The sequence below is a fragment of the Hippocampus bargibanti genome, linkage group LG19 (assembly GCF_051943395.1).
Source record: "Hippocampus bargibanti isolate YZ-2025 linkage group LG19, ASM5194339v1, whole genome shotgun sequence".
Classification (NCBI taxonomy): domain Eukaryota; kingdom Metazoa; phylum Chordata; class Actinopteri; order Syngnathiformes; family Syngnathidae; genus Hippocampus; species Hippocampus bargibanti.
This window is the reverse complement of record NC_142752.1, coordinates 7,025,182-7,043,842: the sequence shown is the minus strand read 5'-3', so window position 1 is coordinate 7,043,842 and position 18,661 is coordinate 7,025,182. Positions and strand designations below refer to the sequence as shown.

The window sequence follows — 18,661 nt, the reverse complement described above, 5'->3', positions numbered from 1 at the left end:
TTCATGCAAAGTTTTTTTATGCATGTTTTTCTAATTTATTTCTATTTTTCGTCATAGTTCACTTCGTCAATAACTCCCTCACCCCTTCGCCTTTATAGACAGTTGGTTTTTAATCCTATTTACGCTGATTTACACCACAGGTCTAAGCATTTAATTCACCTTGAAAGCCTCCCGTAAATAACATTTATTTGGAGCGTCTATTTCCAGGAAGCAAAATCGAAAAGTCCCGTTTTGAATTTTGACTCCTGGCCTTGAACTGTTTTTTTTCTCCACTATGGTTGGAAGCCATCGTCAAAAATCCTCAAAACTAGGAAAGCATGAAAAACCCTCACAAAAACCATCCAATTCAGGTTTTCAAACATTTTTTTTAATATTTGTAAAATACAATGTAGTGACAAAGCCGTTTCGAAAGTCGCTTATTTTCCCTCTAGATTTTCACTAAAATCCCTTATGAGCTCAGTTCTTGTTTATTGCCCCCCTCCCATTATTTAACTCATTCACTGCCATTCCCAAATTTGTTCAGCTTTTGTTTTTTCATGCTTGGGTGCCGATAAAGCGCTGGCTGTGTTTTTTTCTTTTCCACAAGGGGGCAGCATTTTCCTTTTGTCCATGTTAGCGCTTTTTTCCAGCTTCAGCTGTTGTTAAAGCACTATATGAGCCAATATGTATGTATTGCATTGTATCTTGGACACCCGCCCTCATTTCAAGCTCATGTAACTCCAGACCCATATACTTTAGGAATTAACTCTCTTTTTTCTGATGCAAGAAAAGAGTCTAAGGTTTCTAATGCTGTATTAAATTTGTATGTATTGTAGTCCCAAAACTCGATATTCTGTGGGTCCTGGAATTCGAGTGACAATGACATAAACCCTGGCACTGGAGTGGACACATTTGCACATCTGGCAGTGAATGAGTTAATATTTATTTATGATCACTTTTGGGCTCATGTGCCTCCCGACCTCTCCAAAAAACAAAACAAACAGCAAGGGCTCTGCTCTCGCTCTCTCGCTCTTGCTGCGAAATGTTCTTTATTCAAAACATTCACACTGAGAGGCATCGGCCGGTCAACAGGATATGAAACTGACCTTTCCTCCATTTTTTTCGCTCCTCTCTTATTCTAGACTGAAAAGTTGCCTCTGGCATGCGTGCTTTTGTGCTGTGTTATGCATTGCGGCCTTTGGTTTTCCACCACTGCTGGTGTCTCTTCTCCGCGTTCCATTCGTGCCTCGTAACTGTGCGGATCGGCCACTCACAACCATGTGTTTGCCAAAAGGTGTCCGCTAAGGAGATGGAGACCACTCCACTCACCGCCCCTCACCTTCCTCCCAGCTGTAGTTAGTTGAAGGGAAGATGACCATCTGCTGCCCCAGTTGCCCAGTGACTGGACAACAGCCTTCCTTTATGGCACAGTTCCACTGTCCATTGTCTGCCCGAGACGGGCCGCGTGCGTTTGAGGTGTTCTTTGTCAAAGCGCAGGGAGGAATTGTGCACTTGATTTTTCTTCCTGCCGCACATTCAAGTCTGCGCTCTTTGTGTATGTGTGTGTCTGGGGAAGTTTGGAGTGGACCTCCAAGAATACAAGAGTCTTCCTGTGGGAGTCCAGTGGAGAACGCACCCCTCGCCGAAGGGAGCGTTTGGCATAGGATTGGTGTATCAGCGAAGGTAGAGGCAAAAAAATCTGCTTTGGTACAAGAACAGATGCTCAAAAGTGGAGACAGACATTTTCCCCCCCTCTTCTATGCCTTAAATGTATTAAAACATGGAAAATACTCCACGCCTCTGACCACAAATCTAGCATGTACCCTTTGGGCCACCGTAGTTCCTTTCTACGTCGTCCGCAAAATGTGGCAAAGTGTCCAATGGTTCAATTCTAGAACCATTTCAATTCAAGACATCATAGTTATCCAACACCTTGACAGACAAGAAGTCTTGGATTGGAATGGGTTGGATTAGCCTTTATTAGTCTCGCAGTGGATGAATTTACATTTTATAGCAGCAAAGTGATGAAAGGAAAGGAAGAAGTAGAAAAACAAAATACAGGAGCTGCTGTAAAGGCAGTCAAAACAACAACAAAAAAACTAAATAACAACACAAAAGACACACAGTCATTCAATTTTAAGAACTTTCTGCATCCTAGTTGTTGTATGAAGCAGTTCTAGATGAAAGAGGAGCGGATCAAAGCATCCTTTTCATCAGTGGTTCAGGGACGTCTTTGTGCAAAGTGCCCGTCTCCTACAAGCTAAATGTTGAAAGCAAACCCAAAGCTGTAGCATCCATTGGGAAAAAGAAATTGTGTCAAAGTTCACGTAAATCCGCTTCATTTCCAAGCCGTGACAGTTCCACATACACATCGACACTCCTTTCTTCGCAAATCCAGCCAAAGGCTAATGGTAACAGAACATGGGGGGTGTCCAGGTAGGACGCATAGGGAAGGAGGTGTCCTTCAACAAGTTTTATGAGACTACCTGTTGCCATTTGTCTCCAGGACCCCACAAAAAACTTTGAAAAACGAAGAAAACAAATATTTTCAGGTGTGAAATCAGATCTATAGTATCTTTAGCAAGACTGTTGTATTTTATTGGATTTATTTATTCAGAAAATGTCATGTTTTTGCATTTCAATGAGTGCGTCCCACTATATCCTTGATCTCATCATCTGCAATACGCTGTCCCTTAACCGCTTCAATACTTCACTGCGTCTTTGTTTCTTTTTCACCGATGTGCTTTATATTACTTGTGTGCACTGTGCGTGCGTGTGTGCGTGTCTGTGTGTGCATCCTCTCAGGTGAGTGGGCCCAAAAAGGTAATCTAGTGTACAGAGTCATTGATTTTTCCCGCTGCGCAGGAAGTGGCTGGTTATTGATTCTGTGGGACAATGATGTCACTCGAGGCGACGCTGGCTGTTTACTTATCCATGATAAGGCGGCAGGCGCTTCGCTACCCTCCCCCCTCCTCACCCGTCTCCCCCCTGCCTCCCCACCATGCGCACTACTCAAATAATCCCGGCTCGCCGTCCTCACACCTTTTTATCACTCTTCTGTCATTACTCTTTCCACTCGCTGTCTTTTCATTCGTGCACTCTGTAACCTCCGGCGCCCGTTCGCTGTGACATAATCGTCGGCCAAGGGGATGCCGCTTTCGCAACCGGGCGCCGATTGTCGAGCGACGTCGAAATATGTCTTTTTTCCATTGCGTCATCGACAGTGTACGTGGAGTTAAATGCGATCCACGCTCAGATTGTAAACAATGTAAAGTCGAAAGTGTCTCGTCAGGTATATTTTAACTTGCAAAAATGTGTCCACTCCAATGCCAGCATTTTTGTCATAGTCACTCCAGCTAGTGCTTTATCAGCACCCAAGCAAGAAAACACAAAACCCGAACAAATTCGGGAATGGCGCTCGACGTCATATTTTCAATTCCCAATAAATTTGTGAATGGCAGTGAAAGAGTTAAAGTATTTTTTTTTTTATGAGAGACAGACCAAAATGAAAAATGTTTGATTATACAGTAAAGTCTCGTTATATCGATATCGGATATATCGATAGTCCCGGTTATATCGATACTATTTCTATGCACGCACGGAGACAATTACATGCAAACAGGGTCGGATATATCGATAGTTCCGGTTATATCGATATTTTTTCGGACTCCCTTGAATATCGATATAACAAGACTTTACTGTATAATGAATTTAATTTAAAATCAAGGTACTATACTACCTTTGCTTTTTCACCTTCTTGACTGTCATTATGAGTATTTTTTTAATACTTAACACATTCACTGCCAGACCATGTGCAAAAATGTGTCCACTCCAGTGCCAGGGTTTTTGTCATTTTCACTCAAATTGCAGGACCCACAGAGTATTGAGTTTGAGGACTACATAAACATTCAATGCCGTGTTAGAAACCTTATACTGTCTTCTTTCATCAGAAAAAAAAGTTAATTCATATGTTATATGGGTTCGGAGTTATCTAAGCTTGAAATGGGGGTGCCTGTACAAAAGGCAAAAACTGCCCCCTTGCGGAAGGGAAAAAAATTGCCAGAGGTCTGACCAGCGCCCCCCCCCCCCCCACCCGCACCCTGCAAGTAAAACTAAAACCCAAACAAATTCGGGAATGGCGCTCCATATCACACTTTTCAATTCCCGAATACATTCGGGAGTGGCAGTGAATGAGTTAAAATGTTTATTTTTTTTTAATTTATTATTGAGACACAGACAATTTAAAAAAAAAAATGGAACAAATTTAATTTGAAATACAGATGCTTCCTTTGCTTTTTCACCTTCTTGACTGCCATTACGAGTGTTTAAAAAAAACATACAGTATTTAATGTTCATATGAGGATAAAAAAAACTCGTGGAATAAGAAGATAAAATGAAAATAATTGTGCTGTCTTGCAAGTGTAAAAATAAGTTAAGTTTCACCTATGAATACAATTTCGCTTCCATTTCTTTCGTGGCATTGCATTTCAACTCTTTCCACTATGTCATCTTCCTCGTTTTGAAATGAATTTGCGCCGTTACTTCCAATGCGGACAATGACTCAGAGTCAATTCAGCTGAGATTGCTTAAAATGTGCATCAAATCATCATTATTGTTTTTTCCTGCCGTGACATTAGAAGCCAACGGACTTCCTCATTGTGTTCAATGAAATGTGCCTCAGCACATGAGTCACGCAAAGTTTCCGTCGACACCGGTTGTCTCCAAAGTAAAACGCTTTAGATGCAAAGTGTACTTTGACACCATCAAACCAAAAAAAAAAAAACATTTTACACTACATGACATGCAAATTTCCAAAAGCAGGTGTCTTGAATCAAGCTGAGAGGATGACCTCATCCCTCGACTTGTTGACTCTGCGTTTGGCGCTGGAACGCCACTTGCTTGTCAGTGTGGCGGTGTTCCGTAACGCGAGCGTGACAGATGTCCATCGAGCGTCGGTGCGACCTCCGTAACCAGCTTTTAAGAGCGTTCCGTGCCCTCTGTTTTTATGCCCGCCGTTGCGGTTGCACGTACATAACATTGAGGTTTTCTCATTGCAGCCTGTTTTATGCGATACAATTTAATGATTATTTTTTTAAAAGACCAAAAGGACAGGAATACACTGGGAGTGAGATCCCAAAAAAATCAAAACAAAACAAAAAAAAACAGATGCTCAGTTGTGCCTTTGTCCCTTTTCTCGGTTCTGCAGGTTTGTAACAGATTAACCACAGTGCAAATATGTCTGACACTACCTGTGGCATTAACAGATGACACACACACACACACACACACACACACACACACACACACACACACACACACACACACACACACACACACACACACACACACACACACACACACACACACACACACACACACACACACACACACACACACACACACACACACACACACACACACACACACACACACGCGCACACATGACACAACACTCCACTGCTTGGGTTATGAGGTCCACCAAGGAGGTTTTAAAGGTCAAAACGCAGTTTATAAATAAACTCGACTCCATTCACTGAAATTAATCCCCCTTTTTTATGGCTTGCTTTTCTTTCACCCCAAAAACAGCAGTGTATAAATCAAACCCTACTTAGATACACACTTTGCTAAATTGTGGATTATTTTTTTAAGATACTCACATACTATGTCAAGCTGTAACCAATCAGGGCCCTCCTCTTAACAGTATCTAATATGCATATACATATCTAATAAGTCTCGTTATATCGATATTCAAGGGAGTCCGAAAAAATATCCTATCGATATATCCGACATGTTTTCTCCGTGCGTGCATAGAAATAGTATCGATATAACCGGGACTATCGATATATCATATCGATATAACGGACTTTACTGTACATGTAGAGAGCATCTTCTTTTCATGTGATAGTTGAAAACTATAAGTGTATATATATATATATATATATATATATATATATATATATATATATATACAGTAAAGTCTCATTATATCGATATCGGTTATATCGATAGTACTGCTTATTACGATACTACTTCTATGAATGTTTTCTCTGTTTCCTCTGTTTTTATGCCCGCCGTTGCACATACGTAACATTGAGGTTTTCTCATTGCAGCCTCATATGTGTTTTATGCGATACAATTTAATGATTATTTTTTTAAAAGACCAAAAGGACAGGAATACACTGGGAGTGACATATATATATACATATATATATATGAGTGAAACGTGAATGACTTGCACATCCCTCTCTGCGGATGTTGTGTCAGTATTTTCTGTCCGCACTCAAGTGATCTCAAGTCATGCGCTTCTGTTTTCCTTTTTGAGGAAGTCGGCGGAATTGCCAATTGCGGCACTGTGTCTGCTGTCTATGTCTTGTATTTATCGCGGCCTCGTTGTTTGCATACAGCCGCTCTGCGGTGGCCCGTATTTTACAAATCACCCGCCACAGTCATCAATAACATGCCGAGCAGATTTGTTATTGCCTCCAAAAATAGATGCATAAAGGCCGAGAGCACCATCCGGGGCAACAAATCCAGCTTCATTCAGGAAAACGGTGATCTTTTAATATGACAAAGGTGATTATTAGCTCATCCGCAATCAATGGAGATGATGTGTCAGTGATAATAGGCGAAGAGGACAGGGAATGAGATGATTGAGTTTCCGACTAATCACATTTTTTTTTTTAAACGATGAAACATTCAGCCATGCGACGTCACAGCCCATTGAGGTCCTGTCCAAACTTTTGTCCCGTTATTCATTCAGCACTTGAGTCCATTATCTTTTAATGAAGGAATCGGACACCGAGAGCAGCGATTAGGCCGTATCGCTTCCATTTGTCATTCCGCCACCACCATTAAAAGTAAAAATAAAATCAATTAAATTGGGATCGCTTATCTAACTGCTTTGTTTGTAACGCGATCCTTTAAAAGAGCATTTTCTAAACAACGCTGCATTTGCATCGCCACAAATACCTTTTGGTGTTTGTAGAGCCCAACTGACCCAAACTCAAAAAAACAAGTTGTGTGGAAAACACATCAACATTTCCAATTGTTAATAAAGTACATCAAGTTAAACCGTTCCAGACACTAAAAATAATTACGAATACCGTATTTTCTGGAATATAAAGCGCACCTTCAACGAATGACATATTTAAAAATATTGTCCATACATAAGGCGCATTATAAGGGGCATCTTCACTAAATGACATATTTTAACAGGTTTTCCATACATAAGGCGCACCGTATTATGAGGCGCATGGTCAGCTGTTGAAAAAAACATTTTCTTTTAGGGGCGCCTTATAGTGCAGAAAATGCAGTACTCGGACAACTTTTGGCAACTTCCATGTCCTTCAAAATAAAAGTCTGACATGTTTAGTAAGACTTTAAATTCTCTTGCGCTTTTGTCAAAAGTGTCTTGTTCCGTAGGTACCTTTTAAGCTATTTTATCCCTGCATATTCAGTGTGATTACAAAAAATAAAAATGTGCCCAAAGTAAGTGCGTTGAGATCCGTTATTACGCTGGCGAACTTCAGATCCCCCCCCCCCCCCCCCCCCCAATGTATTACATCAACTTTATCGGTGTCTGTTGCAGTCTAAGCCGGTGCACTTGATTTTGGATCAGGACTCCCAGGAATGTCACATCTTCTGTTACATAAAGTCTGTTCTTACAGTCTGATAAAAACACGGCCCTTTGGGGATTTTTTTGTGTCTTTTTGTAAATGGCTGTTGACGTTTTGATGAGGAGTTTGGTGGACGCATGAGTCACGCTGTTGACAGAGAATAACGGTTAATGATCGCGGACGGTTGGCCTGGGCGGTTTTTATTTGGACGCTGACGTGGGTACATATCACTTTATGAGGCTCGCTAAAGCAAATCACAACTTGCTAAAATCTGGACCAAAGTGTCAAATTAGCATGCGTAATAAATAACGATGTTTTGCGATAATTCTCTGAGCGTGTTTACACTCACTTGATGAACAAAATACCATATTTTCCGGTGTATAAGGCACACCGGAGTCTAAGGCGCACCCCCCAATGAATGGTGTTCATTAATTTAAAACTTTTTCCATATATTGTGTAATATAGTAAACTAAACTCCTTTGACCTTCCTACAGTATGTTCATAAAGCAGTACTAAATATATTTGTATTTCTAACTACCGCATTTTCCGGTGTATAAGGCGCACCGCAGTATAAGTCACGCCCCCAAGGAATGGTGTATTTTCATACTTTTGTCATATATAAGGTGCACCAGACTACAATGCGCACCTTTAATGAATGAATACAGTTATCCAAATATAATACATCAATAGATACAAGTTTTCAAGTTACCATAGAGGCTGTGGTTATGCACTACTTCTACGATGGAAAATGGCTGCTGACAGTAGTTGCGAGACCTGTTTTGGCTGTGAATTTGACTTCACATGTAAGGCGCACCTGCGTATATGGCGCAGGGTCATCTTTTGAAGAAAATGAAGGCTTTAGGGTGCGCCTTATACACCGTAAAAATACAGTAGTCTTACCTGTTTTACCCGTGCAAATTTGAGGGAATTTTTTAGTCATTTTCTTTGAACTAGATCCATTTTTAATGGACTAGATCAATTTTTCATGGGATTTATGGTCATCTTGTTTTGGAAGCTTTTTAGGGAGTCTTATTTCAACATGTGTAACTTTTGGGGAGTTTAGAGCGGTCTTATTCTCATCCATCCATCCTTATACAGCGGATAATACGGGACTTAGATTGATTTTGACAGGTATCCTAGTAGTTGAAGTATTTTTCTGGCCACAGCTTGTTTGTCAAAACATGTTTTTTCCACCTTCACAGAAGACATAATTAGAGAGCAGTAATACCTTGTTTTATTTTTTTCATCCCCTTTACTGTTGTACACAAGTTGAATCCGTCCCTTCACTTTTACAAGCATCTTTGTTTTGCACAATAACTTTTCCCGTAGAACAACATGTGAGGACTTTTGCATCCTCAACAGTGAGATGAGTCATTTTTGCTCTGTCAAAAGAAAAAAATGGGGTGGGGTGGGGGGTAAAAAAAACAAGTGGTCATTCCAGGAGTTGCACACTAGGGTCAAACTGTCTCTTATGTTCCCATTACGCTAATGCAACACCAATCGCTGATGTAAGGTCATCCCCGTTTTTTGGACATAGTAAATGAAAAGCTGTGCATACATTTTGTGTTGAGTTGCAAGAAGCCCCCCCCCCCCCCCCCCCTAATGATCTCACATGAGTCTGAATCGATCGACTTTCCAGAAGAGGAGTCTTTTCCTATTAATTATGTCACTTCTAAAGTTAACGAACGCATTTTAATCTAATCTTTTTTTGGTCAATCTGACTTTTTTTCTTGTTGTTTTCCTTTTGCGGATTTTTGTATTGTGACAGCTGCCCAGGCCATTGTTAGAATAACATCCCCGGGAACTTGCTTTTCCTCACGTGCGCATGGAGTTTGCAAAGGCCGACGCCTTTTCCACCCTCGATTGTACTGCCATGTACCCTTTTTTTTAAAATTTGTTCGGAAATTGACCATAAGCAAGTTCCCGCCTGTCTCAATCGAACCATCAACACGTTGTCCGTACTCCCCCCTTATAAGTTTGTGTGAGGCAAGTCCACCGATCCCAAAATGTGGTGATCCTCAAGGGTTAAAACTTTTCTGTGGTTTGAAGAGGTTGCTTTTGTGTGTGTTAGCAGATAACACTGATCGTGCACTTTCCTCTCTTTGTCAAAGGTTTGCATGGACATGAAAAGCTCATAAAAAAAGCTGTCCAAGTGTTTACACAGAAAAATACGTTTTTTTTCCCCTTTCCATCCCGCCTCCCCCTAAAAACCAACTCAACGTCCAACTCAACCACACGGTCAGCTGGACATTTTACAGCCCCGTCAGACAAATCCGCCGCTAAACTGGATGACTTTCTATGAAACACAAACCCGATTAGGCTGCGCAGTGAACTTCATAACTCGCAGAACTTTTTCTCCCTCCCCCCTCGTTTTTTTCTCTCTCTTGGAGAAACAACGCAGTTAGAGAGAGCGGGAGAGTGAGGAGAAGATTGGCTGCTCTCATCGCCGTCCTGTACTGCGATTGGTAGACGTCTGTTGCTAGGCTTGTGTCAGGTTTCGACAGTTTTTTTTCTTTTTCCTCTTCTGTCTGTGCGCCCATAAGGTCAGGTTTGAACTGGTCTGGTGGACCTCTGCGACTTGTTAAACATCCCAGCGAAAGGAAAAGAGAGTGAAGAAAAAAAATGCAGCATGATTGTTAATGCTGGAGAAAACAAAAGGCGAGACACGTGAGCACGATTGTCAGTTTATTTTGTTTTTCCTCATTATGGCCCGAGTTATCCGTTCTGATGATTAGCAACAGGAAAACATCTGAATCAGAATCGTGTTTATTGGCCAAGTGTGTAGAACACACAAGGAATTTGTCTTCTGTAAAACACTGCTGCACTAGTATCATCATAGAAAAGACATGCCAAATAAGTATGGAGGAAACTAATAAAGGATAATCTAATACAGTAAAGTCTCGTTATATCGATATCGGTTATATCGATAGTACTGCTTATTACGATACTATTTCTATGAACGCAAGGAGAAAATTTACATGCCGCAGGATCGGATATATCGATAGTCCGGTTATATCGATATTTTTTCCGACTCCCGAGAATATCGATATAACGAGACTTTACTGTATAATATAATATATAATTTCTCAATGCAAATGGTACCTCTCAGGAACAACTGTGAGACAATGTGCAAAGTATCAAGCAGAGTTAAAGCGATCAGTGGTAGAGAAAATTCGATAACAGTTTTACAGTTAGTGCAGAAAATCAGTGAACCATTTTAACTTATTCACTGCCATTCACAAATTTATTCTAGAATTGAAAATATGATGTAGAGCGCCATTCCCGAATTTTTTCGGGTTTTGTTTTTTCATGGGTGCCGATCAAATGCTGGCCATGGCCTCTGGAAGTGTTTTTCTTTTCCATGTTAGCGCTTTATTCCAGCCTCAGCTGTTGTTAAAGTGCGATATAAAAGAAATATGTATGTATTGCATTGTATTTTGGACAGCCACCCTAATTTCAAGCTCATATAACTCCACACCCTTCTAATTTAGGAATTAACTCTTTTTTTTTCCCTGAAAGAAGAGAGTCTAAGGTTTCTTATTCTGCATAGAATGTTTATGTAGTCCTAAAACTCAGTATTCTGTGAGTCCTGGAATTCAAGTGACAATGACAAAAACCCTGGCACTGGAGTGGACACATTTTTGCACGTCTGGCAGCGAATGAGTTAAAGTGATCGTATTTGTAGTAAAACAGGTGTGCAATTATGCAGATGTCCTTGAGCGCCTCAAAATGTCTGGTGCTGGAGATTAAATAGGTGAGTAACAGTGGTTCAAGTAAGTACAGAGCTCGAGCTACAATTATAGCAGGATGCTGTTCCACACCGGTGTGTGCAAATTTGCAAAGAGGCATTATACAGTTAGATATGGGTTACTGTTTAGATAGTTAATGGCTTGGGGAAGAAGCTGTTTAAATGTCTGCTGAATTTGCTGCGCATGGATTGGTGGCGGCTTCTTGAAAGGAGTACGTGGAAAAGGTGGTGACCAGGGTGCAGAGGGTCCAGTAGGATTTGTTATCAAAACTTTATGGCACTACCAAAATTGCTTTATTTTAAACCGTAAACTCGTAACTGTTTGTTATATTTTAATCGCGCAAAAGCATAGCTCGTGACAAACGACGCTTTGCAGTTCGTCTTCGGCAGCAGCAACAACAACAAGCTGCTTCCTGTCATCCGTGTGCGTGCGTGGGTGCACGTGTGCGTTTGTGTGCAACTTGTGCCGTCCCGCGTGCGGTATCACATACATCATTTTTATTGGCGACTTTGCGATTTCATTGTGCATTGTTCACTAGGGGCTCGACCATGACGGCCTTAAAACAATTACCAGTGCATCATGAATTAATATGCGCAAAAGTCAGATGACAGACGCCCTTTCCCGCCCGACATTTATGACGCTATAACAATTATTATGGCTTAGTAGTGGCTTCAAAAGCATTACAATAGTCTGCTGCCAAGCAATAAAGTGAATTTGCTTTGAACCATTGCTATTTGGTGACCCACCATGACCGATTTACTAGTCTTAAATACTCGCGGACCACCCAGGACGATTCGATTGTATTTTTTTAACATATAGCAACCTTAGCCCATCAAATAGAAGTCTTCATGCAACACATCGTGCTAAACGTGTCATCTCAGGATCAGCGGGAAGAAATATAGAACCCTAAAAGCACTAAAACAACAATCTCACCCAGCGGAATCATCAGTGCGTGCACAGTGACAATAGCGCCGACCAAGCCAGGACACCCCCCATGCGCCCCCTCTGAGCCTATAAGCGCTTTTTATGTGAAATAGGGGTCCGGTTTGTCGTTACGCTGACCGGCCTCTCTTCTGCAGCTTTTGCTGAGCCGCGTGAGTGCTGACTCCAGTCCCTGGGAACATGTTTACATCTCTGCCCCATTCCCCACCCTCCCCGCGGCAACAGGAGGGGACCCGAGGTGAGAGACGGACGGGTGGGCGAGGGAGGTTGTCCGGACTCACACAATGAACCTGCTGAATACTGTGCGATGCGGCCCGCCGTGCAGTTGGCTGCCAAACTGGCTGGACAGGCTCTTGATCAAAGTCCACCAGAGGGGATGGGACGGGAGAGTCATGGTGGTGCGAGGTGGACTGGGGGTGACTTTTTGGCTCTGCTCGTTCTACCAAATTTAGCTTTCTAGTAGTTGTTTTTTTGATTGCGAAATACAGCAGACAAATACATTCTCACTATTTGTGTTATTATAATAATAATAATAATACATTTTATTTCTAAGCACCTTTCAAAACTCTCAAGGACACTTTACAGTCACGGCATAACTTTTTTTTCTGTGGGTGAGCAGCCAGCTGCGGCTGTAACAAAGTGCTTCAAATAATAGTCAACATAAAGCAAAATAATAAAAACAACAGGATCGGATTGGATTAGCCTTTATTCGTCTCGCAGTGGAGACATTTACATTTCACAGCAGCAAAGTTATGAATGTAAGAGGATAGGAAAGAAAGAAGTAGAAAACAAAATACAGGAGCTGCTGGAAGGGCAGCCACTCTCGCGGCGCCATCTAGAAGTAAAAAAAATATAGCAAATAACGTGACAACACAAAGACATGAATATGATATGATTGAAAGTTGTAGTAGAGTACCGAATGCACGGCCTGCCACCACTTTAACGTGTCGGGAGCAGTAACTGACCTCCTGACGATGCGATAAAAGAGTAATGCGGCACGCAAGTTAAACGTGTTATTGCCAGGCTGGGATAAACAAAGCCATAAGAGCGCTCTTCCTTATCTTTACCCCCCTACCACCCGCTCTCCTCTCCTCTCCTATCCTGTGACTCAAAAAAAAAAAGAGTCCTTCAGGCGGCTTGATTAGTGGAGAGATGACATTATTATCTGTGGTCTGAGACAATGCGCCTATGAGAGCCCCCCGTTCAAGGGCCTGCCGACCTCGTCATCCTTTTAGATGAGATTATGGGCTTAATTCATCGCAAGCGCATACATGTAGAGGGTGACAGACTAACTCAGACATGGGCAAACTACGGCCCGCGGGCCACATACGGCCCGTCAGGCTTTTTTTATCCGGCCCGCCGAACTTGTCCAAATTATAGTAAAAACTGACTCATGACAAAAAGCAAGCGGACACCAGGGCAGACAACTCTGAAAAGTTGCTGGCCCCATATTCCAGGTATCCGCGAAATAGTATGTAAATGCCATATCTTGCATATTCCTTGAGGCAAATGTATGAACTGCTAAGGGCTATTTTTCACGTTTGAAAGACATTTAATAAATTGGGTTGTAGTGTACTCACTGTGCTGAGGTTTGCACACACTACATTTAATGCTTTAGTATATCCGGCCCAAACACTGCCTCCAAATGCTCCTGGCCTGGCCGGCCCCTCTGTCAAATTTTAGAACCCATTATGGCCCGCCAGTCAAAAAGTTTGCCCACCCCTGGACTAACTGGTACCTTTTTTTTTAATTGCACAAGTCATCAACAAAAACGCTTTTTTTCCCCCAACCCGACAAAGAATGCTGAAATTATTTTCATACATGTATAGTGTTCAGTATGGACATGTATGCGTGTTTTACAAACAATCTGATGGGACAGAAAAACAGCGGTGAAAGCATATCTTCTGTTTCAGACGTCATGCATGAAGCTGAATACAGTCACGCTTCCAACGTGGCATGACAGGAATGAGCAACTGGCAGGGCAACCTGTGACCATAGTGGCCTCTTGATTAGTATTTTTTTTGCTTTGTTTTGTCCCTCCTCCAAACCCACATGCACTTTTTTTCATGGGAAATGTTTATAGGAAGCTTATTAGAGGGTTTAGAGGAGGCGGGGTTAAAAAAAAATCCAATGCAGAATCAGATTTTGCATTGGATTTTATGTTATGTATCTATCCCGGTCAAGGATGACGCTTTGTACTGATGTCACGTTTATTGTGGAACACTCGGAACACCGTGAAAACTATCGAGGACATTTAAAAACAACAATGAACATTACAATAACTTCGACAAGACATACAGTAAATGAGCAAATTAATAATGTACCATGTGCACTTGATTAACCAAAAATAGGTAAACTTTGACGTAGACTTTAGAATGTCCTCTCTCTTTAGCAGTTACTCTCGATCTGTCTCTCTTTAGCATTACTCTCGTACATCGAAACACATGACACGGAAGTGGAAGTGATAATGACAAAACATTATAAATAAAGTATTGAAGATGATTTTAAGAAAAACACACATATGACATAAACACACAAGCGGTACGGAAAATGAGATGAGATGAGACACATATGACAGAACAACGACACCAAATAAATTATATTTTTGTTGTCATGGCAACCAATGACAATATACCCGCCAGTTACATGTTGTAATATCGATATTCACCACTTGATGGAAGACATGGCTTTGTTACGCTTGCACCTGGTCTGAAACGGAACTACAGTATACTACAATGCAGTGGTGGGCCGTGCTTATCCGTCCAAGGCCTTCAGTAGTGCTACGTCTTAATCATTCAGCTGCAAGTGTGTTGTGATATGACTACATCTTCACTAGAGGGTGCAGTTGGCCAGGAAATCACTTTTGACTTGAAGAAACTTAAGAAATACTGTCATGAAACTGAATTTTTACAATGAACGTGTGGATTCATTCAACCTCATAAAATTGTAATATTATTAGCTATTTTTTGCTAGCTGTCCAACCTTAATGATCATCTATTCTTAAAAGTCCGTATTGAAAATGACTAACAGTATATATGCAACCAAATCAATTTCTTCTCCCCCTTCAGCCATACTGGGTTGACAAAACCGCAATTAAATCGACACAATATATTTGCTTATGCAGCTCGGTACATATACAGTGTGCTAGCGTTTGCCAGTATGTACCTATCACCAGTGGCTAATGATACTATGCTTGGCTAGTGACAATCGTGTGACTAGCCAATTATAGTTTGCGAAAACTGACGTTGGCAGCGCCTTCCAGCAAGCCTTGTGTTGCCAACTCGAAACCTGATTGTTTCATCAACACTCATTTTATTCTCCAGGGCTTGCAGAACGGATTGTGAAGGCGTCTTGGTAGATTTCTGACCCTGGTAACAAATTATGCATTAAATGTGATTGGGTAAATGCTTAAATACGGAAACACCCATCTGGAAACAGCACAACAGGGGAAAAGCAATGAAAGACAAATTGGAATAATTTAATAGGAATTCATGGACAAAATATAATTCACATTAGTCTGTGATTCTGATATTTTTCGGCCAGCAGAGAAAGCCTTGCAGGTTCTGACGGCCCACCACTGCTACAATGTGAGGGGAATAGAACTATTTTTTTACAGGTACCTGTTTGCTGTTCAGCAGCTTTGTGCCATCCGTGATTGGTCTTTTTTAATGCACAAAAGGACTCTGCATTGGGGAAAAAACAGTAGTTTGTCATTTTTGGATTGATCAACCCCTTTGTTGTTGAAAGATGGAGCTTTTGATTGCAATTGGAATTGGATATATTGATGATCGTGCGTTAATGAACAACCACCGTTATTGAACAAACAGAAGGACGGACAATTTAATCAAAAGTGAACAAAAGAAGCAGAGAAAGACGCGGTGATGTTTTCTTAAGGCAAAAAGGGGGCTTGTCTTTTCCGCTCACGTTTTGCCCCCCTCCCTCCCTTTTCCTCACGCTTAGCTCCGCCTATTCCTCCTTTGGTCAGCGGCTATTGGTCAGTAGCCGCACGTTCTCGCCTCGCGATTGGGGAATCCCCGCGTCACTCAATCACGCCTCGCCTTATTTACCGAATCTATGAGCGAGGGGGGCAACTAAATGGGGCTGCTCGAGTGACTTGGCTGCTTGTCGGGCCCGCAACAGCTGACGAGAGCGGATCGCTTGATCGCAGCAGCCTCCCAGGGAACAAAGAACTACGGGGGGACGGTTTGCGGAGCTTTACAAACCCGATCCGAAAGCAGAGAAGTGCAGGGAGGTCAAGACATGAGGCACGCCGTGTCACCGTCGCAGAACGTGGAGAATTGTTCGTTGGATGTCACACACTTGTTTAAGATATGCGCCCATTGTGAACGGCTCGGGAAAAAGGTAATCGACCACCCCAAAAAAACGGTTTATATTATTTTATATCAGTGCATCCTCGAACAGATGACACATTGGATTGTTTGTTGTTGTTTTAAAGCAATGTCAGTCGACTGCTTTTCCTTCGACTGAATGAGCTGCAGTGCAGTCTTTTGTCCGGACTTGTTTGTCTGTCAAGTTTGGGAGGAGGGGGGCCCCCTCGAATGTTTTGAAAGACCCTAACAGACATTTTGTGTCACTTTTATAAATTGTTACCTCTAGTGATGACGTTTTTCCACGTCGTCCCTATTGAATTAAGTCCCTTTTTGTCATTTTATTCATCTTAGTCTTCTGAGTGTCCGTGCATGAAGAAGTAAAAAAAGTTATTTTCTTTTTCTGTTCATTTGCATCCCTTTTAACTGTGTCGATTATGTCTTGTCACCGATGCATCTGTTATCCTGTGCTTAATCCTTGCACAAAAGTTCGAAAAAAAATCATGCCCACAATGTGCATGCTGTTGCAGTAAAATCACCAAACCAAGTCATGTTTACTGACGCTGTGCTTAAAAAATGATAGTTCATCACAAATCAGCCTTTAAAATGTCACTTTTAACAACCTGTATGTTTGATGTGTGTATTATAGTGCAAGAAGCTGATCATGTTTACCGACAGTAAAACCATAATCACCCCCACCCCCACCCAAAAAAAACCATCAACTTTAACAACAAGTGCTGTAATGCTGCTTCATGGTTCCTTTTTCTGTCCTTAAAACCGATTTTACATTACAAAAGGCTTAAGTAATGCCTCAAAATGCCTCAATGTTGTGTGAGGCAAACTGACAAGACAATGTAATAAATTGAAGTTGTTGCTATTAAGTACCTTAACGGTAATTTCCCCCTCCAGAATAAGACGAGAAAGTATTTAAACGACATGTTTCCCCTTTTATGTATCTTTCAGGATCTGGGAGTGCGAATCCCAAGACCTCTGGGAAACGGGCCAAGCAGATTTATCCCTGAAAAAGAGGTACAGAAATGTTAATCCAGCCAATAAGCTTCCAAAAAAATAAATCTTTATTGGCACTGTTTCTAATGTCACGCATTTCCGTCCAAGATTCTTCAAGTCAGTAAAGTGGACACCAGGACACAGTCGATCTTTGAGGATGCGTTCGCCGCCCTCGGTCGCCTGGACAACATCTCACTGGTGATGGGTTTCCACCCGCAGTATCTGGAGAGCTTCCTGCGCACGCAGCACTACCTGCTGCAAATGGACGGGCCGCTGTCGCTGCACTACCGCCACTACATCGGCATCATGGTGTGACCCCCCCCCCCCCCCGCCCACCTTGACTTTTGTTACCTCACCTTTTCAAACGCCACGCGTCTTACAGTTGTCTCGTCATCCCGCGTGTAGGCGGCGGCTCGTCATCAGTGCTCCTATCTGGTCAACCTGCACGTCAACGACTTCCTCCAGGTGGGCGGCGACCCCAAGTGGCTCAACGGGTTGGACGGAGCCCCGAGAAAGCTACAGCAACTTGGCGAGATTAATAAAATCCTGGCCCACCGGCCGTGGCTGCTCACCAAGGAGCACATCGAGGTGAGAAAACAAACTCCGGGTGGGGGTGGAGGTGGAGTGATCGGGATGCGGAAGGTGTGTGTGACAAGTATTGCGTAACAACTGAGGTCATAGCGAGTGAGCTAACCAACTCCGCTTTGTTTTTATCAAGGGTCTGCTAAAAGCCGAGGAGCACAGCTGGTCACTGGCCGAGCTCATTCACGTCGTCGTCCTGCTCACGCACTACCACTCGCTGGCCTCCTTCACCTTCGGCTGTGGCATCATGCCCGAGATCCACTGCGATGGCGGCCACACCTTCCGGCCGCCCTCGGTCGGCCATTACTGCGTGTGTGACATCGCCAATGGCAACAACCACCACGACAGTCCCTTTGGCAGTCAGGTGAGACAAATGCTAATGCACAATGGGGGACTGTGTGCACGCTGCTCGGCCATCTGTCCCCCTCCCCTCATGTAGCGCCAGCCATATTTGGGT

At 42.4% G+C, this 18,661-nt stretch overlaps 1 protein-coding gene across 2 annotated transcripts in view; it reads left to right on the top strand.

Annotated features, from left to right (window-relative positions):
- sesn1 (sestrin 1) overlaps positions 1–18,661 on the top strand; it is a 44,731-nt gene that overhangs the window by 21,943 nt on the left and 4,127 nt on the right. The window contains exons 1-5 of one of the 2 annotated variants that reach the window (XM_089021355.1): positions 16,374–16,648; positions 17,578–17,643; positions 17,731–17,931; positions 18,028–18,210; positions 18,341–18,568. In XM_089021355.1, coding sequence (XP_088877481.1) covers positions 16,547–16,648; positions 17,578–17,643; positions 17,731–17,931; positions 18,028–18,210; positions 18,341–18,568 — 780 coding nt within the window. In that variant the 5' untranslated portion in view covers positions 16,374–16,546. Of the gene's footprint in view, positions 1–16,373; positions 16,649–17,577; positions 17,644–17,730; positions 17,932–18,027; positions 18,211–18,340; positions 18,569–18,661 lie in introns of those variants that run through there. The other variant, XM_089021354.1, reaches the window with a different exon arrangement.